The sequence below is a fragment of the Mastigoproctus giganteus genome, chromosome 1 (assembly GCF_048544385.1).
Source record: "Mastigoproctus giganteus isolate SK-2022 chromosome 1, ASM4854438v1, whole genome shotgun sequence".
Classification (NCBI taxonomy): Eukaryota; Metazoa; Arthropoda; class Arachnida; order Uropygi; family Thelyphonidae; genus Mastigoproctus; species Mastigoproctus giganteus.
The window spans coordinates 234585174-234607685 of record NC_143575.1 but is presented as its reverse complement, the minus strand read 5'-3'; the positions used below and the strand labels follow the sequence as shown (position 1 = coordinate 234607685).

Here is a 22512-nt window from a genome sequence, read left to right as displayed (position 1 = left end):
TGTAAATTCCGTATAATCTAGGTTTGCCTATTTTGGAGGATGGAAAGCCTGATTTTCCGGTGGGAGAGAGAGAGAGAGAGAGAGAGAGAGAGAGAGAGAGAGAGAGAGAGAGAGAGAGAGCCATGAAACTTTCGCCCTAGACCAATTTCTGATTTTCCTAATACTGTCAAGTATCTCCCGTGATTTTAGTTAGCTCACCAGAATATCTCCCCTTTGAGCTTTAATTTCATCTTTGGAAACAAGTCACTGAGAGTAGGAGAATGGGGAACCACATGCATTTTGTCCACGGCTAAAAATTCTAGGAGACAGTGAGGTGCGAGTTCCTTGCTATCGTGAAAATATCCTGAATGTTTGTACTTTCGATAAATCATATTCTCCAAGGTTTGGTTTTAACAATTCATATGTTTCCGAATCTATTTTACCTAGCTTCAAACAAAATTTACGCAAAATTTTTATTTAGAAATAATAAAAAAAAAAAAAAAATCAGCAGTTATGTGATCATTCTCATAACTTTTCGGTATCACCTCGTATATGTGATGAGAACCATCACATATACTTGAGAACCACTCTAGAGCAGTGGTTCTCTAGTGCGACTACGGTGGCCACCAAGACATTTTTGTGCGGCCACCAGACAATTTTCATAAATATCAAATTTTTTTATTTATTAAATTTCAATATTAAATTTTTTTAAATGTTGAATAATTTTTTTTTTAATGCAGAACAGTTTTACATGATATTGTTCTACAAAACTCAAAAATATATACGTTTTTCAGCTGACTTCAGGATAGAATCTTATCTTAAATTTCATAATTATTATTATTAGTTACAGTTTTTACAATCACTTTAGGAATTTTATTATTATTTCTATGCTATATGCATATAAATTCCAACTAACTATCATTATCGGTAAAATAAGTGTCTTAATAAAAAAGGAATTGTGCGTTCACCAGCCAAATCTCGTGGCCATTTTTGCGGCCACCAGAAAAATACTCTTGAGGACAATTGCTCTAAAGTCAGCTTTACGTTTACCAGTAAAGTTCAAAGATTTGTTAGTTACATGGACTTCATATAATGGAGTTCATTCATGTTATCATACAACTTTCAGTATAGTGACAATATGTATAGATCTTTTTGAGATTTTTTTTTTTTTTTTTTAAAAGCATTACAAACGAAATAACTTTCTTCTACCATTAAGGGAAAAAGTATTTGTGAAAAGTTCGTCTGTTTCAGTTCTAGCCAGGACTAAACTGTGGTAGTGTACGACTCAGTGTACCAACAAAAATCTCGCATGCGATGTTTCTGTAGCTGAATTTTAGCTTCTCTTCTCCGAAAAGAATCACGGGGGAACAAAAACTAAAAAAAAAAAAAAAACCTTATAATTTAATTTAATTCAATTCAATGTTTTGTAAAAGAGATTTGGCGTGTCTATCCATCATAAGTGACATCAGTAGAAGACAATTTTAAAACGTTTTGTTTCTATAGGGTTCAGAAAACGGATTCGGGGTATTGAGAAGCTACCAGTGGAATACATTTGCAACTTGTGGTAAGTCATGAAATTTGATTCCAATATTTTTTATATTCATAAAAGGAAGTTGTGAATATTTTGAAGCTGGGGTGTGGGGGACAGTAAGCAGAATTTCAAAAAGAAACCAATACCAATCTCCAAATGGTTGCTTTTGGTGAACCTGAAATAATCAAGTTATTTAATTGTGATTTGAATCTGCTAAGTGTTGAGCGCAGGTCCCCCCTTTTAACAAAAAATTGGAGAGGCGGGTATAAATATTAACAACAGCCGAAAAATAATTTAAATATATTAATTTAAAATTATATAGGAGCTGAACAAGATTTGATTTCGAAATTCATATTGTTTTTTGAATTAATACAAGTGATTATTTTTTTAAGTAGATTTGTTTTTCTTTGTAATTCTGAAATACCAGAATAACCTGTTAAAGGATCATAGTATAGATCCATTAAGTAATTTTTTAAAACTTTTGTTTTGTTTGATTGCGGTATTCTGTTATATTTACACCAGATTACATTTTATGAATTCCTAATTCAACTATTTTCTTAGTTTTAATTATAGGTTTAATCGACCATCCACCTACTCACTCTTCAATTTAACTCTTATTTGAAGGATCTATTATTGAAGGATTATAGATCCACGTATAATCCTTGAAATGTTGGATCTGATATAACATCTAAATCGTATAATAGTTCATGATCTGCTATATGACGTTGAGCTGTATCTTTAGTTTTACTATATGCTGCATCATGTTTCTCGAATCCTTCACTAACTCGATAATTTAATAGTTTATTTTCAGTTTATACCGAAAAAGTACTTTTATAACCAGTTCAAATCTTGTGGATGTTTTGTATCTTTATCGTATTCAGATAAAGTGATTCAACAGTTTGTTTTTTATTGTTTAAGCCTATTGACATTGAATGAAAATTATAAAATTAATTATACCAGTAATATTAATTTAGAATCAAGTTAAAAGCGGATAATGAATAGGCAAGGAAGTATTTTATCTGGCCTAGACGAGAAAGCGCTATCCGTTCTCGATTGAAAGCCCTCTGATTCATATAAATTTATAAATTATTGAGGTTTCATATTTTACTGCGTCTTTATTTTTTAAGTTGAATTTTTTTTATTATTTGGGCGGGTTAAATGGGTAGTGTGGTGAAATTAATATTAGCGCTGTAAGGAACATTACTTAGTCGTTCTCCTAAATTCAACATTGTTACTGAAGATGGCAGCCAATGTACGCTTAGTCATTTGCTTCATGATGCTTTGAAATAGTTTATTTTCATACATTAATCTGTAACTAAACACTAATAATGACGAATGTGCGTATATTGTAGTATTTAGATATTAAAGTTCTTTTAGCAATGATCTTTCAAATATTATAAAAACAAGAACGAAAATGAATGCTTACCTTTGCAATCACCTTTCAGACCGGTACCATAATAACCTGCTTGGCACAAACAATCATAATGCCCGGTGTGGGTACCACACGTGCAATGTGCCTTCGCATCGCAACAGTCAGCACTTTCTGGACACAGTCCCACGCAGCTTTTAGGAGCCTGGGGTTGATAACTTCCGATATGGAGATCTGCGAAAAGTTTCCATATTTTCATAATGGTTCATTGGAATGCAATTTGATTTATGAATCCTTGAATGAATTTCAAGATACTCATATCTACCAGATTTACAAGTTTTCTCATAAAATATCTAAATAAATATAGTACATTATGTACATATTTAGGCTGAAAGAGTTTGGTAGGGCTATAGTCTCAACCTATGTAAAGATGTCACTTAACGAAAAGGTTAGTGCAATTGCATCATGTTTTTTTCATAAGTGAATTTTCAGATTGGTAAAATGACATCGTTTTTATCATATCTCATATTGTGAATACCTTCACAACGAATTGCCTGGTATTGCACTACCTCCAATAAGGCCGACCGGGCTAGCCGAGTAGGTAAAGTACCTGCCCGGCAACCCAAAGGTCGCGGGTTCGATTCCCGCCTCGGGCTTGGATCAAAGTACTGCAAAAACCTTGGGAGGTGCAATATGGCCACAGAAGCCGATGCGCCAACAACTACCAAATCAAAAAAAAAAAAAAAAAAAACCTCCAATAAGTAACGCTTCGCCATAGGAGAAGACTATCGTTACTTATTCTCAGCGGATACTACCACCCAGACGGCCGTTTCAAGGCTGTTTGGCCTATGAACGGTGGGTGGGTGGGTAGGTACCCTAGTGGTGTAATAGTGACAACCCAGTTAAAGTATAGAACTCTCATATTGTGGATTTATACTATTCCCTCCGCCTAAGTTCGCTAAGTACTACTCGTTTGAAGAAGCTTTTACGAACTTTCCTGCAGACTTCTCCAGAAGAGAGACAGTTGGTGAACTCACTATATAAATAAAGTAAATAAGTAAAGGAAATACAAATTATGCGCTTCCCTCCTCATGTAAGTAACTATCCGGTTGATCTTTTGAATTTCTTCAAACTGTCAACCTCAACTACCTGCGGAGGCAACTTGTTCAGTGATCAACAACTTGCTGGCTAAAAGATACTTTCCTACAAACTAGTTTAAACCTATCCCTGTAATTTGAATTTATGGCCCGTAGTTCTGGAATTCTTTATAACAGTGAAAATTCAGTCTTCATTTTACTTTTCCCTCTCAGAGCGTGTAATCCTCAATCAGGTCCCCTCTGATGTTCCTGGTTGCCAAGCTCTGTAGTCTACATAATCTTTCCTCGTGCAGTCACCCTTTTGCCGATCTCACCATGCGAGTTGCGTCTTTGGACCCTTTTAAGAAACTCAATGTCTTTTTTCAGACGAGGTCTCCCATACTTGGGCATAGTATTCCGAATGCGGTCTTACAATTGCCATATGCAGTGGGACAATAACCTCCCTATCTCTACAGAATAAATCATCGACAGGACACCACGGGCTTTCCTGGCCGTTTGTTTACGCTACCCAAAGAACTTCCTATCTGCCCGTATCATAACTGTAGATCCTTTTCTTCCTCTACTGTTTTTAATGCAATCCCACCAAGTGTATAAGTTATTTTGGGGTTGCTGTTCTCAGGGAGATAGTCAGTGATGTATTTCCGTTGTAATGCTGCGTGGTTATATGATGCCACTACCTTACAATTCTTGTTACTATTCTGTTTTTTGCATATCTATACCTTATATATATATATTATTTATTTATTTATTATTTTTTTTTGTGTGTGTTGTATATTTTGCTTTCTTACTTCGCATAAATTCATAAATTCCTGCTTCTGCTGTTTCGCTGAACTGTCATTTTAGCACTGGAGCGAAAACTCCATATGTCCGAATTTCTGAAAATACGTAAATTAAAAGAATGAATAACCAGTTAAATATTTAGCAGGCCAAAATAAAAAAAAAAAACAAATCTTGTTTAGAACTAATTCAGCTAGTGGTTTGGTTTCTATATGTTTTTCATCCTCCCTTCCACAATATCTTTTGATTTATATTGCCATATATAATTTCTACTGTTTAACATGATTTAATATGAAATTTTCACCTTTCTTCTTCTTCTTTTTTATTATTTTTTTTTGATTGGGGACACAACGTCTATTAATTTAAGTAGAGCGAAATGTTCGTGAGAGAAAATTTGACTTACCATCTAGAGTAGCACAGTGGTGCCACTGCCACTCCAAATCCATGAAAGCACCATTTATAAAAGATCCGGGAGGTGGCGTATTTATAGAGTTTCAATGAAATAAGTACTTGACCCTGCATGGCCTTAGAAAATTGCAATTTCCGTGATGGTGCCATCCCGGATTTCCTCCTTGTGTTTCTGGTTGAGACTTAAAAATACTTCTGTAAATTTAGTGAAAACATTTACTTATTGTTAAATGGCTGTATATAACGGAGATTAAAAAATATATATATGTATGATTAGGTGTGGGACAGTTTTGTCCTCTGGTAACGTGCAGGCGCGGAGTTGCGCATTTTTGGGTTTAAAATCTGCACTGTCGCACAAATACCTGGTCTGCCGTTTCACCAAGTTTACGCCTAATACGAGTGACTAGTGAAATTCCGCCATTTTGAGATAAAAAGTAGCTTTTTCGTTAGACCGCGGATGCTACAGAACAGCAGTCGTTCTTCATCATATTCTTCCGAATTAGGACAAAACCTTTGTAGATCTATGAAATAGCCACTTAGTCCTTTCCCTCAGCTTGAATTGTTGAGGTGGCTTCCATCCTGCAGTGGGTTGATAATGGCTGCAATTTACCTTTGCGTAGCGTGTACAGTGCCATTTATGCCAACAGTCATAAAAGTTGAACTGTGCAATAAAGTTGAACACCAAGAATAGAGGCGTTCGAATACCTGAAACAGACGAATAGTAATGATATATTTTACTTTTGGTTAAGCTTACGCGAATATAAGGTATGCTGATTTTTTTTTTTTCTGATGCACCATACCACTATTTCACTGACATCTTTAGTTATATACGAGGGCCGATCAATAAATGAAGTGAATTTCTACATGTCGCTATCCTGAATGGATTTCTTGATAATCTTATCCCGTTCCGTTGTAACAAGCAATACTGTAAAACAGCAGCACAAACTTTTCGCCCATCACTTCATAAATTTTTAGCCCAATTTAATCCAAAATAATAATAAAAAAAGGTCGTCAAAAGTTAATTTTAGGTCCATTCCAGGGATTGATCAATAGTTTTTTGATAGGTGCAAGAAAAAAACTAAAGAAATAGTAGCTTCATTATGATTAATATAATTACAAGTTTATACCTAAGTAACAAACAAAGCATGTTTTTCACGATGTTTTAATTGATATTAACACATGGGCCGAATTGACCAGAACTGATCGATCATTGAATTTACATGAATTCGCAATTCGGCCGGGTTCATGGGATTCACATCGAAGTAGCATTAAGAGGTCTGAAAGAAATTCACATTAAGAACTTCAGCATCCATCCGATTGGTTCTGTTTCTTTTTGGTGCACTTATCCTGTTGAGTTTGATCTTAGTCATTGAACGTGACTTTACAATCATGGTCTGTGCATGTATAGACTTTTACTTAGATTTTTACTCTAAGTAAAAGACTTTTACTCTAGATTTAATGTTCTCAATATTCTTTACGTTAAATGGTCACTCTCTCGCCTCATTCTGGTGTAATATCGGCAAATAAGTTAATGTTTATTGCAGCCTTATGAAAATTTAAAATACAAAGCATAGTTCTCTCCTGGTTCGGCGAGAGCTTCACGTCGAAATAGAATTAATCTGTCCTCAAGATGCTCATATTAAGATCTTGGGCCGCCATCCGATCTGAGAGCGAACAATCTGTTTATAAATTGTTCGATCTTATTTTATGAACATGGATACATGGCTAGAAATAGCAGTTTGTATTACGCAGTACGATAGAATAGAAAAATATGAACCGAATAAACTTAATTTCCTGAATGCAAGTTTTTGAATAATTAATAATAAACATAAAATAACGATGTTGATTACAATGTTCACATTATGGTTCATAGAGGGTAATTTCACATTAAAGTGCTCCCTTCTATTTGAATCATGAAAAAGTGTACAGGCGTGACGTAGCCCACTGGTCAGGAGCGAGAGTGCATAGCACGCATTCCTTGAGTGGACCGGCGTTCAAGCCCGTGACCACTAGATACGATAAATATTTGTATTGACGATTTATTGTAAACTCTACTGACTTGGTTGACGTGCCGGAGTATAAACAGAAAATGTATTTATTTATTTTAGATTGAAGGGCATCAATAGCAGGACGGCCGACTTATCGAAAAATTGTACAAATCGGAATGCATGGTATGATTTTGGTTATCTAGGGATTCATTTAATTTTATATGACTGAAAAATCATGGACAAATTTTCCATAATTGAAATTCATAGGAAATTTGTAATGTTTATGAAGGGAATACAACATTCAACCCCCCCCCGCTCCCACCATCATCAAGAACGTTAAGAGAATCGTGTCCTAGCTGATAACAGTGATTTTTAGAACTACTGCGGACTGTTGATGAGAGTATCATTTACTATCAAGTATGTGGAATTATTATTTAGTATTCATAGATGGCATTGTCCTGCAATGGCGCCTCCGTAGCCAGGTGGGCAGGAGCAGTAGTGCACAGCACACGCTTCTTAATTAGACCGGGGTTCGAGCCCGTACCCACCAAATACGGAGGATACGGCAGGTCAGGGAATGACCACCGCATATTCCCAGCCCGGATAAAGGGCGAGGGTTGGCGTCAGGAAGGGCATCCGACCGTAAAAATTGCATGCCAAAACAATAAAAAACGCTGACCCCATATAATAATGGGAAAAGGCGAGGACAAAAAATTAAAAAAAAGATGGATGTCCTGTAAATATACTGGAGGTTTTCCATCGGTGAATACTAAATGATTCTTCTCCATACTTGATCAGCTATGCAACAAGAGTGCCCAGACCTTTGCGACTAGTGTCCAGGTCTCCCGAGGAAAACTTGTCATTCTACTCGACAGAATTGTAAGTCACGTGCTGTTAAGTCCACAACAGGCAGAACATCTACTGCATAAATACTGGCATAAATTTTCATGAGTGGAATACGCCGAATTCTAGGATATTGTTGTACATCCTGCAGTTCTTTGGTATACAGTGTGTGAGTAATACTCCTGAGATTAGGTTGTTGTTAAGGGATTCCATAAGATATTCAATAGTTAGGACACAGTTCAGTGCACTGTACAATTCCGAAATATACTTTTCTAAAGTTTATTGGAGAAGTTAAAAAAAAAAACCCACAAAAGCTGTTATCCGAGACCGATCAGTGTGGTCACAAAAGAAAGTATAGCATAACAGTTTCTCCGATCCCAGCTAAAGTTAAAATATACTTCATCTTCGTTTGGGCAACAAAAACTGAACACAAGCCATTTGGTATGTGTGGAAACGGAGAAAAAGAGCAGATGCTATCCATTGTGCCACCGCGAGAGTAACGCGTAGAGCTACATAAAAAAAATAATAAATAAATAAAAAAGTGACAGATCAGCGTCTGTCTGTAATGCATGAGTAGAAATACTCTTGTAAATAAATGCTTTGTCCTAAGGGCCATTAGTTTCGAACGTCCATCGTGTATCAAGGGGTATTACGAGCATATTCGTTACTGTTGATGGATTAGCATCCACTGTGGATGACACATGCCACTCACAGTATTTAGTAACACATACGATACAGTTCTATGACTTTCTAGGGGACTTGTCATGCACGGTATCATATAAACACCTGATATGTAATTCAATCATTATTTGTTTATTGATATGTTCAAATTACGAGAATATAAATGCAACCAAAGAATGAAAATTATTCATTTTCCTACCAGACCTACAGAACATTTTGTCGTTTTACTTTCAGTTAAACATTTTTTAAAGGAAACGAACACTATAGAATAATAATTCTAAAAGATAAATGTAGTGAACCACAGTAATTCGAATAATTAGAATACTTGACGTTTTTTCCCCATTTAAATTAACACGAATTGTTTTAATTCTTTTCACAAATTTTATGACTCGTGCAAAATTTTCTTTCATTTTTTAATGAGGTTAGTGAACTGCGTATCATATACCACAGATTTTAAATGGAGTTAAAATCTGGAGACGTTTGGGTGGGGGAATAAAAGAAGGTGACTGAATTGTCACCACCATGTTTCCGAACCACTCGCGAAGATATAATGCAATGAATAATTCATTCTGAAATTGACTATCTCTTTCTAGATAATTGCAGTTTGTACGTAATGTGATAAATTTATAAGGTTAAACTCCGGAATATGGGTACAAACCAGTACTTTGGCGAGAAATAGAGGAAGAAGGCAGTGATAGGCCAATGAAGGCACCTCCCATTCACTGCTCTCCCTCCTTCTCCTCTTCGCCTGCACGTTACTGGGGGATGTCACGTGACATCACAATATGTCGGAGCTGAAACGAAGAAAATGAAATGGCAATAGGGAGCAAAAAATAGGTGAATAGAAATGAAAATTTTTTAAACAATTAACAAAAATTAACAGCAGACACAACCACCGATACTTCTCTCCCGTAAATTACTATACGATTTCACGTGCATTAACAAAGAGAATTGCTCATGCTCACCAATGTGACCTCCGCTGTTGTGGGGCCTGCTTCCCCAGATCCCCGCTAATATTAAGAAAACCTGATACTGTACTAAGGACTCATACAATTACTGCGAAACAAATCAAATCGTCAAGAAAAAATTTCAATACAAAAAAAAAAACCCTTACAGTCCTCGATTTCACGATTTGTTAATGCATGATTTCATAAAAAAAGACAAAGAATAAGTGACGGCAGTAGAGCAGCATGACGACGACTAAACAAACAGCAGCACGGCAAACAAAGCAAATGTTAATTTATCATTTCCCGCTAAAATCAGAAGCGAATTTGCATCCAATCAAACAATCAGAAACGCAAAATGAGGTAAATTACGTATTCCCAATAATCAGCCAATCACAGAACTCGACCGGACAATCATTCCGTTCTTCGGCCACGCCCGCAACGCGGCGAGTCGCGTCGTGAGTCGCTGATCTGCAGAACATGAGTACCTTCCATGTTCTGGAGATCAGTGGGGGAGGTACCCATGTTCTGGAGTAAGCCATTTCTAAATTTCTTAAAAGCATCAATCTTCTATCCTAAGCAATCTATGCCATGAGAAAATTCCTCACACAATTATTTAATCATCCGCAGGTTGTACAGTAGGGAGGAGTCATTATTGATCCATCGTTTTATGCGGTTGCTCCCACGTTCTAGCTCTGCCTCCTGTTAAAAAAAAGCATAAATTGGGATTCATTGGACAACAATACATTACTTGTCTGCGGTATTCAAAAACAACTGTAGTCTTTTTTTTCCCGATTTTTGACCGAAACGTTCTATTAAGGATAGGATGGTGGCTGCCACATCCCAGATTTCAGTTTCCTCTGCATTGCGCGATCAAATATGGGTTGATATTGGTGTAAAAGTATGGGTTGTAAAAAGTATTCTGAGTGTATTCCGCAATTGCTCGACAATAGATATTCTGTGATTTCCATAGTTCTTGCTATTATCTCTCGTCATATTTTCCTGATAGTAATAAGTATCTTTTGGAAGTCGGTCATATCACTCGTATTGGCTATCTCGACATTCAGTTTCGATATGTGATTATATCATGTAATTCCCTGATTTGAATATACTGTACAGTATTTCCTTTTCACCATGCCGCCACAAATGGGAGTGAGACTGATGTTTTTTCTTGGTAGTGTGTTTCACAAAAACTCAAGGGCGATGAACAGCACTAAATATAGTAGTAATATATTAAATACATTGCATTTTAAATACATGTTTTAATACGTATATTAAATAATACATTAAAAAGTATTTTATGTATATATTATTTATTTTAATAAATTTATTTTAACCAGTTAGTCGGTCGTCTCTAGAAACTTGTATGATATGCAACCCTAAGCGCAAGGCCTTTTTTCCAATTAAAAAGTGGGAGGAGAAAACAAAAAAGAATAGTGGAAATTAAAAAAAACTCCACAGTTAACAAAAAAAGGGGCGAACACCCATAGGCCCACTTAAAATAGGAAGATAGCAGTTTATCCCAAACCTAAGATAAGCTGTGCCCTATGAAAGGGTGGTTTGTTTTACCATTGAAGGGGTGTTTCTGGAGGTCACCTTTCTGATCTCATTGGGGGTTGTTTTGTTTACGTTTTCTTCTACTGCAGTTTCGGCTGATTGCGGCGATCTGCAGTTCCTTCTTTTGGGTTCTCACATTAAGAGCCTGGTACGATGCGCAATTTTAGTCTAAAACCTTTCATGTTTTAAACTGAAATTGTTTGCAGACAACTATGTCGTATTTTCCCCGATTTCTCTTTTTACGTGTATATTTGTGCCCCTTTTATTACTGTTGCGATTTTCAGAGGCTGGGCGGGTTTTCTTTATGCGCCTGCTGCCGCATGTTGTTGCTCCATCCTTCAATTTCTCAGGTAGAGCTGAGAAATTGAAGTGTGAAATGAGAAATGAAGTGAGAAATTGAATAGTGATTCTTCGAACTTAGTCAGGAGCGTAAATATCTATCCAAAGATTAAAATGATTCTTTATGTTAAGTTAGCCTTAATTATCACTTTGTTGTAGTTTATTGACCTGAATGGTACTGTACTGGAAAGAAAGTAAGACCCTTTATTTATTATTATTATTTTTTTAATTTATTAGGCTGACGTAACAGATTTGAGATTTTGTTAGTGATGTATATAGTGAACACTTTCAACTCCATTACTGTCATTAGTTATATTAACTCTTACCTTCATGGAGTGCTCTTCGAGCCAAGGCTTCAAATTCCTCAAAACTGTCCAAGATATAACTGTGTTCCTCAGGAGGGTCAGAGGCCATATCATACAATTCACGGACGTTTCCATTTTGAATTCCAAAGGTGAACATTTCAACTCCTTGATCTCGGAGTACCTTCGCAGCCGGCCTAGGATCACCGCCATTAGAATAGCCATCTGTTACCAAGAATACTGCTTTGGTGGATTTAGGCCGGGCGTTTTCCAAAACTTCCTAAATACAAATCAAAAATAGTAAATATCAGTTGTTAGAATAGGCTTTCAATAGAAAAGGTTTGCATCCTTAGGTTTTTAATAGTGTTATGTGTATTACATGTGTACATGTAATACACATGTACACATGTAATATGTACATATGTAAGCATTAAGCCAGAGCGGCCAAAAAAGGCTAGGGGCCAAAACATAAAATGCTGACCGTCGCTAGCCGCATGATTTGTCTTGGCAAGTGGACCGCAAGGCTTCCACTAAATGTGCATTTTTTGAAGTTGAATTTAATTTTATTATATACTTTCGTATTTACAGTTTTTTTTACATTAAATAAATTAAATACAAAAATCCACCAATTATTGCATAATATTAATAACATTCCTATTATAAATATAATAGCTAAATTCTGAGGAAGATACATAAAATATGAGAAAGCAGTATCGAAAAGATATAGAAATGTCGTTTTTAAAAGTCAATGTGAAACTGTGTTTTGTGATACGTTAAGTTTTAAACCGAGAGGACGCGTAACACTTGAAGGCTGCCTACATGGCCTCCTTCAAGTGTTACGCTTCCAATATGAAGGAGTGGACAGCATGGGGCTCGCGGGCCGCTGGTTGACCACTTCAGCATTATGCTATCTTTACTTTATGTTGTTGTTTTTGTTGTAGAGTTTTAGGAACATCAGCGACTAAGGCCATATTGCTCCGCACATACTGTCGGAAAATTGCGTGTGTTCTGTGGTCAATTGTCTGTTTTCTGGACGAAAAACTGAACTGAGTTTCCGGGAGAAAAACCACGCTACCCCCCCTCACTCGAGACCGACCAACGCAACCACGTTGTGGAAAAGGCCCATAAAAATTCCTCACGTCATCGACGGGATTCGAACTCAGGTCTTTTCCATCCAGTGTGGGGAGGACGGCGATTGTATACCAACTGTGCTACTACCCACGAGGTTTTCTTTACTTTATGAAGCGTACCTCAAACTGTGCAGTTTGCTCGAGAGATAGGAGGTCTGCTATATTCCTGTTTTTACAAACTGTATTATTCTATACGGATTTGGAACACAGACGATTTTTTAAAAGGAAACCCTAATAGATGAACCGTAAAATTCAGGATTGACATTGTATGACCTTAAACCGATTCTGTTTTCTTTATACCCAACCTCTATACAAGTACAACGAGGATCCCGGTACAGGATACATCGAGCACAGACCTCCTTCGCAGCGAATACTGTCAAGAATCGGATCGCATAAATCAAAGCGACCTACGTTGAAAAAAAAACAAAAAAAAAAACATTCAACGTCCTGCTTCTTTACGATAACGCCAAATGCCATGTTGCAATAATGATACAGGTAAAAATTCATTAATCTTGCCTCATCTGATTATATTTTTTAACCTATCTTCGAATTTCTTCAGCAGCTTTTGAATCGAAAGTGTTACAGCAATTTCGACGGCGTTAAAAACTGACAGAGTTGTGCTTAGCTTTAAAACCTGTCGAACGAGTTCTAAATTCCAAAATTTAATGAAAAAATGGGACTTTGATGATTAAGGAAGTTGGGGAAGACTCCGCTCCCCCGTAACTTAATTCTATAATTGGATCCATTCTACTTGGACCTGGACTGGAAAAGGCCCAAAATTCGAAAAGGGAAGACAAGGAGAATTCCTCCTCCTCCTCTCTGCTGCCGTTTTCCCAAAAATTAATTCTTGCGTTTTCCAAAAAATATACTCCTCACGTATATTTGTCTACATATTACATATAAAGATTTCCCAGAAAGTACTGTATTCTGTGAGCGTCTTGGGGATTTAGAAACCGAGTTTCTGGAAGAAAACTCCATATAATCCTTACCAAAGTCCGACTATCTCAGTTACAATGTGAAGAAAAAAGTTGTTCATTTCATGCAGTCCTCGACTAGAATCGAATCCAGGCCCCTTTTCGACACGGAGGGGAAGAACTACGGTCTTGGCCACTTAACTATCTGCGATGTCTCATTTGCTTTTTTTTTTTTTTTTTTAAATAAAACGTGCATTATAAAAATATTACTTTCTTTCAGACATGATACTTAAGGCATGTAATATGTAATCCTATCATTTGCAAATAAATGTCGCTAAAGCACAATAAATGCAGGTTATGTGCCGATTTCATCTAAAAGATCGTCTCGTGTCTTTAATATTATTTGATTATTTTGTGTCCGATTACAGTCGCTAAATATCACAAGGATTTTGGTGTCACAATTCTTGTTGCTGTTTATCGAGCCTTAACATTACTTAATTCAATTAAACGTTCCATTTCATACCGTTGGCCATTTCAACCCTATTCAAGCACATTTACAAGTATTAGTAATGTATTAGTAAAGTGTTGATAATGGCCATATGGTGCAAGGAAGCCCAAGGCTTATGCTGCACCAACCAAAAAATAAATAATAATAATAAAATAATTAATTAATAATTAATAATAAGAGAAAAGGAAATAGACAATCTATGCATTTCCTCCCTTAGGTAACTGTCAACCTCTACCACCCATGTAGGTAATTTTTTTCCAGCAATTTATAACTTGCTGGCTAAAATATAACTTCCTGCAATCCAGTCTAACCATCTTTCCTGTAACTTGAATATATGGCCCCTAATTCTTAAATCATTTATAACTAAAAATTTCATTCTCATTCATTTTACTATTGCCTTTTAGAGTTTTAAACACCTCAATCAAGTCGCCTCTAAGGTGCCTAGTTTCCAAGCTGTGCAACACACACATATTCGAAGTCTTTCCTCATAAGGACGTCCCTTTACCGATCTCACCATGCGAACTAGTTATTCGTCTCTGGACCTTTTCAAGAATCTCGATACCTTTTTTTTTTTTTTTTTTTAGGTGCAGTCTCCACACTTGAACACAGCATTCCAAGTGTGGTCTAACAATAGCCTTATATAATGGGATTATGACGTCCTTATCTCTACTAGCAAATGTTCGATAAATCATCGATAGAATACTATGGGCTTTCCTTGCAACCTGTCTACAATGCTCGGAGAACTTCATGTCTGACCTTATCGTAACTCCCAAGTCCCTTTCTTCCATTTCTGACTTTAGTTCAACTTCACCAAGTGTATAAAGTTATTTTGGGGTTACTGTTCCCCAGGTGTAAGACCTTTCACTTTGCTGGATTAAAGCATAGCTGCCACTTTTCTGACCATCTCTGAAATCTATCTAGGTCACTCTGAAAAAGCTTTGCTTGGCGGTGATCATTAACTACTCTACCAATCTTTACACAATCTGAAAATTTAGACATCACACCGTCTATCCCTTCATCTATGTCATTTAAGAAAATAAAAAAAAATAATAAAAAAAACAATGGTCTCAATACTGATCCTTGGGGAGTCCCACTTCTTATTAACCCAATATGAGGAATAACCATTTATCACAACCCCTCTGCCTCCTGCTCTGAAGCTATCCATCTAAGGGTTTTTCCTGTGATACCAACCTGTTCCAGCTTATAAAGTAACAGGGCATGTGAGACTGAGTCAAATGCTTTGATGAAATCCAAATAAACTATGTCGAAATTATTCCCTAAATCCAGCTCACGAGTTTTTCCCCATCAAAATAGCTAAACAGATTCGTTAAACATGATTTTCCCTTTACAAAACCATACTGCGTATCCTTCAGAATTCCATTTCTATCCAAATGATCCTGAATTCCATCCTTGATCATTGCCTCCATGATTTTCCCTACTACCGCAGTTAGACTGATCGGTCCGTAATTTCCCACTACACTCTTAGAACTGCCCTTATATATTGAAGATACATTGGCACCTTTCCAGTCCAACGGAATCTATTCTGTCTAGTGATGCTCTCATAATTAGCCCCAATGGTTCAATACACTCACTTGCCGTCTCCCTTAAAGTATAGGGTATATTTATTAATGATAAAACTCGAAAGTTTTTTCATTAAATAATCATGTGAAATTTAAAAATTACATTTTTTTTCAACTTCACTCCCATAATTTCTCATTAACTTAAAGGGTTTTTCTTCTGTAAATATCGATGCAAAGTAACTGTTGAGTTCATCTGCAACATCAGCTTTATTATTCTTCCCCTTCTGGGCATACTGTTATTTTCTCGCCCCTCCATTAAGATTATAGTGAGCAAGGTTAAGCTAAAGTTATTTTACAGTAAAATCTCACTAATTCGCACTGCCTTTTTGATATATTATTTATGCAGAATGGAGACTTTTCCTAAACAAGAAGTCAGTGATACCATTCTAACATTCTTTCAAGGATATTTCCACAATTACTTTGAAAAAGAAGTGATGTTTCTAGCAGCAACGAGTTGTTTCTATCGGATGGCTTGCAGGTTTGCACGCATCACAGACTTTGAGATGGTTGGTGGGTTCCGAGTAACCAACTCTACTTAGCCATCGGAGGATCCATTATTCAATGTTGAGGAATTTCGCCAGCTGACTAGATGGGGCAGATGACCAGTTTGCAGACGCATACATGAACAATGGGGTATGCGTCTGCAAACTGGTCATTGGAGGCCAATTGAGTTTAAGTAGATCTGTATAAGTCAATTCATAATTGAGTAGTCTGTCAAGTTTTCTGGGAACTTGATTTCAGTCATCAGAACGGATAAAGAGCTTGAGGCCGTACCCATACGATAGCATATCAGGATGACTGGAAAGGAATGGTTCAAGTTCAACAACAGGGTGGAGCGAACCTCACCTTGTGGGACTCCTCTTGTAGTAGTGTAGTTCACGGAGAAACTGAAAGGTGCCTCTTGAAGGATGCCAAGATCAGAAGAATTTTTCCATGGATGTTAAAATTTTTCAGAATATTAAGAAGAGCCGAGACAGTGACTTTTTTAAAGATAGACTTTATATCAAGAAAGATGATGCCCAGTTCGTATTTGTTATTAAGGACCTCCTGTATTCTGTTTAGCCTCCAGAATATTGGTGGTTATCCATCTTTTAGTGATAGCTGTGTGGAGGTGAGCAGGCATGTGGTAAAAGCAGTGGTTGGAGATTGCGGAGTATATCAGTTTTTCGAATATTTTAGCAAGGTGCAACTTATTGCTATGGGTCTGAAATCTTTGTGATATTTTGGGTTCTTCATCTTCGAGACTGACTTGAGACTTTGAGACAGTACTGTATATTGTTTCCACATTATGGGAAACAGTGCAGTGCGCACGATTTCTTTGAAAATATGCAACAAGAGATCAATTATCAATGGACTGCAGCTTTATATGATGAAGGAGGAAAATTGGGCAGGCCAAACAACCGGCTTGTCGGCATTTTATTAAATACAGTGATCAGTTGCTCTCTAGAGATTTCAGTGGAAGTCAGGGCGACCATGCATTAACTGGAATTTCCAGGAAGTTCGAAGGCAGTTTTGACTTCAGGAAATTGATTAAAAGTGATCTCAGCCCATCGAAGAAAGACGTCTTCATCCATAGCAAAATTGTGTCTCTGACGCTGTTGAATTCTACTTTTTCTGAGTCTATCAGCTGCAGATGCATAGTAAGCTTCTCTTTTCTTCTTGAGGTAGGTCGTTCTGTCTTTTTTGGAGGTATGTTCGTGTCAGACGGCACCTGGGATTTCTTCCATCTCCCACTTTTTTTGGAGGTAGTGAAATCTGAGGATGCTCGCGATTTTTGCCACCTTCGCAATGAATTCTGCTTCTTGACGAAAGCAGATTTCACTTCTCGATTGAACCAATAATTTGTTCTTAATGAGAGCTGGATATTTTTTGATGCCTTCAACAGCAATTTTTGAAAACTCATTTGTTACTGCAGCTTGCTCAATATTGAGTATAAACATACTGTTCCAGTCAACTGTTGTGAGACGATGAAATATGAGATCCTTATTTATAAAATTAGTTCAGAAAACAAGCTTAGTTTCTTTATTTTTGCAGACAAGTTCCGTGGAGGGAAGTCGGAATTCGCAGCTGAGAAGGCTGTGGTCAGAGGCGAATTTAAATGTTTGTGGAGTAACTTGGAGGTCAAGTCGCTGTTGGCTTCTAGTAGGTGGCGTTGGTTCTTTTTTTTTTTTTTTTTTTTCCCTTTTGGCCGAATAGGAGGAGTGTCGCATCTAGATTGGATTTCGCTTCATAATGTTTTGTTTGTGGTATGTTAAAATCACCAGCAACTACGGGGGCTCACATCTGGTGAGTATGGGCTTGGCAAACCTAGGGTCCTGAGCTGGATATCATCATTCTTCTCTTTCTTGGTGATGCCTTTCTACTTCTCTCTCTCTCTCTCTCTCTCTCTCTCTCTCACACACACACACACACGGGGGGGGGGTAACGCGGGAATTTTTTTTTTTTTTTTTTTGTCTGGTGCAGCATAAGCCTCAGGCTTCCTTGTACCATATGGCTAATAATAATAATAATAATAATAATAATAACTAATGTGTGGATAGATTGCTTCAGGTGAAAACAAATCCAAGTTTAGAGTTCTGTTTGCTAACATTCATTATGACTAGAAGGAAGGTATACAATGCAAATCTGGATAGAGGAGTCACCTTGCATGAATGTGGCACATAGTGCTTCAAAGCTACGAGTATCAGTTGAGCTGTACATAATGTTGCAAGGAGGGTTGTCGCAGAGATAAAAGATCATGATGCCACCATTCCTCATAGAGTTTCTGCAATTAAAAATTTACCTGCGTGGTGTGGTTTGGATTAGAATATCTAAATGCTTGTGAACGATAAACTGGGTCTTTAACTAAGTGGGTATAATGGAGATCTTCGAGGAATAACAGCGATTGTAACTGGTGCAGGGTATTACCTAAGCTTCGCACGTTTTGGGAAAAAAACGACTTTGCGTAAATGCATGTGTGCTTGAGGAACAAGTTGGTGATGGCTGATTGTTCCCACGAAAGATATTCTCACGATATTCTTTCATTTTTGACTGTTCTGGCCAGATTTTCGAAGACAGTAATGCTTGCATGTCAGATTGGGCTCATGTATTGATGAAACAGGAGTATGCTGGTGCCACATTTTTGCTTCTGGTGCCTCGCTACCTGACAGAAATTCACGCGTACGGAATCGGTCGTTGCTCCATACATGCAACTCTCAAGGCTAATGGTAGGCTGGCTAGTGGCATTAGTCTGATGAGCATTACTTTATTCTTGTGCAAAGCCTGTGCTCTAGTTAATGCTTCAGTTGGTGTTCCACGAGAGACATCCTGGTTTGAATCACCTAGAATTTAAGTGACTGACCACTATGTTGTGGGTGGAATATAGGCTGAGTCTGTGAATGAACTCTAATGACATCCTTGCACGTCAACGTTATTAAAGGGGCCCCAAACAATGGCATACGAGGTAGGTAATTTTCCCTGTTAGTACAGTGATGTTGGAGCATTAACACTTGGTGAATGTGATGTCGATTGGTGTTATCGTCGAAGCAGGTTATCTGAATTATTTATAAACGTGCCAGCAGGTGCACTTTCCTGCGAATAAGGGAAATGAGCCTGTGTATTCGTTGTTATTTATCCCGATACACCTGTACAGTTGTCAATACATGTTTCTTGCCCTACTTTATTTCATACGGAAGCCCTGTGTAGTAGGCCCCAGCTCCTAAGTGACTACTGTATTGAGTTTGATAGCTATTAATATCCGCAGTGTAAGTTTCGCCAGATCTAGAATGATTCAGTGTAGTATTCTGGTTTGTGCCACATATGAAGTCATCAATCAGATTCACTAATCAAATGAATATCAGATGTCTTTTCTTACCTGCCAGTACCAGACTTCATGTCAGGGAAACATGCTTAGCTGTCAAAAACGTTAATGTCAAAAGAAAAAAAGTTGAAGATTGCTTGGATTGTTTTTTTCGATGATAACAGGCGAAAAAACAGTGGTCAATATTGAAAATTACAGCATAATGTAATATTTACAATTGCGCTGAGGGTAGAAATGAAATAAAGCAGAGTGCATTAGTAAGTGTATGGAACAAACTATTAAATGATGACGATGTTCGTATTTATTTAGATGGAATGAAAGATGTATCGTCAAAATATATTGCACAACAGTGGCAAAGATATTAATTTGGGCATCTAAGAACGTGGCTAGAAGATGATGAGCTACAGAATTCCAGTTAGGAAAAATCGGCGGGTAAACTGGGAAATGAAGAAAAATAAGAATAAAAAGTCAAATTACACGAAGCCAAAAGCTGCTTTGACACTTCTACTCCTATTTATTGATTCTGACAAAGAATTCGAAAATTATTTTTATACTCAGAAGAAACGAAGAACAAAGCTATGAAATAGCAATACAACTCGATAACTTTTCATAATAGAAAATTTCCAATTTTGTGGAGGAACTGTGTATACCTGATTAAATTTATAGTTATTAACGTTTAACATAAAGTTAATTTTTCATAATCGTATTATTTGTGTTCTGTTTGATTTTGAACTCTTTGTATTCTATTTTGTTTTAAATACAAATATTTTCAAAAAAATTCATTTTCATTCGATATTTGTGACCTAATACCATCTAAATTAACGTATTACGTTGCTGGGTTGTGAATAAAATTGCTTGTTTGTATGAACGACTTTAAAATACTTATTTATGTATTATTATATTCTATAATTCGGACTAACCCCCATTCCCTATCCGCTAGTATGAATTAATGAGGTTCTACTGTACTTGTAAGAATCATGAAACGTAGATATCATTTTAATCCACAATTCCCGGTTGTTAATCATATGGACTCACCATCTCTTTTGCTCTCCGTCTTAAAAACCAATTTTTAAACTTGCTTGTATATTCGCTTTTGGGCTTATTTTAGACAACATGACCAATGTATTATTGTGCTTTTGTGAAATATACTCATATGTATACTATACTAATTACACATGCATTAAAAATAGTAACTGGTCGCTGCATTGTATTGCTTGTGGATTAATTAAATTAATAAATAAATTTACAGTGGAAACTTGGAATCAATGAGCTCCCGACTCTTCCCCACCCTCATAAATAAATAATAATTGAATAATGAAATTCATTGAATTACAAGGCTTTTAGACATTTGTAAATTGGATAAAAGTAAAAACTGCAATTGGATAAATTTAATTATCCAGTTTTTTTTTTTTTTTAGGAGAAGGAATAGCTCACTGTCCATTTGTATTGTATATTATTTGACACTCTTTCCCCTTAGGGCTTCGCGAATAGGTTATACTTTTTTACCATATGGAAAACGGCATGGGTTTGAATCCCCATATCAACATTAATAAAAATTCATCCCTTTTTTTTTTTTTTTTTTTTTTTTTAATCCCATGAGCAAGTTAGTCGGTCTCAAGGTTTCGAAAATAACATTATGCAGATAAAGCTCTTATAATGTTTTTTTTTCTTTTCAACCTGAAAATTGAACCACCATTTAACATCTCTTACTTCACCAAATACTGGGATGCGGAAAGGTCAGGGAATGACCACCTCATATCCCCGGAGCAATATGGCCTTAGTTGCTAATGCTCCTAAAAACCAAATAACAACAACAATCTCTTACTTCGCCGTTTAAAATGGTCACTGGGCTATTTGGCTTTTGTATTCATATGTTATATTGCTAGCAAAGCAACTGTAAAAGTGTATTACACTGCCCTTGCCGCTGAAATTAGAGTACGTTCAGCTATTGACATTCCGAATTGGAATTGTAAAGGTCGAGGACCCTTCGAACTGGGATTACTTTAATTTGGTTTCAGAAGGAAGTGTAAGATTTTTCTTCCAGAAACTCAGGTTTTTTTCTTCCATATGCATAAATACGAACAATTTATAAATGCTTTATACAGAGCCGGCAAGTGGTCAATCGCGGACCTGTCGCACGCTAGTGGAGACAGGTCCGCTCGAATTTTGATCCACCTGTATTAATTAAGGTTCATTATTTACGTACACTGAGTGTCACCTAAATTCAGTGGGTGACCCCCACTCCGACGTCCATAGTGTATGGAGGCTGTGGAGGCCTTGCCAAGCGATGACTGGTTATGCAGTGTACCTGTTCATTTTGTAATCGCGTCGCAATGTGGTAAATCTTGAACTTATTATAATAAATATTTTTTCAAACATGTTTTTATTGTTTTTGTTTATTAACACTGAAGATGTATTTTTAGAAATATACATACACAATGACTTTATACCTGCTGCGTATAATTATTTTGACTTGATTCTTTCTACCCTGCTTAACGGTTGCAATACGAAACGACCTCGAACCCTCCCCCACCTCTTCTAGGAAATTGGCTAACCGAAAATAATATAATAGCGTTTATAAATTGTAACTGTTGCAATCATGAATTATTATTCATGTATGAAATCTTGATAAAATAAATTGATACTGTCGATATTTATTTATTATTTTTTATTTTATTTTATTTATTATTTTTTTTTTTTTGCATGGGTCAGCAATTGCCAATTTTGGCTGAAAAATGTACTATGATTCAATATTTATTCGACGAT

At 36.6% G+C, this 22512-nt stretch overlaps 1 protein-coding gene across 1 annotated transcript in view; it reads right to left on the bottom strand.

Annotated features, from left to right (window-relative positions):
- LOC150091651 (sushi, von Willebrand factor type A, EGF and pentraxin domain-containing protein 1-like) overlaps positions 1-22512 on the bottom strand; it is a 183168-nt gene that overhangs the window by 145950 nt on the left and 14706 nt on the right. The window contains exons 2-3 of the mRNA XM_090376268.1: positions 11840-12095; positions 2937-3113 (exon numbers count right to left, since the gene is read on the bottom strand). Coding sequence (XP_090232394.1) covers positions 2937-3113; positions 11840-12095 — 433 coding nt within the window. The remainder of the gene's footprint in view (positions 1-2936; positions 3114-11839; positions 12096-22512) is intronic.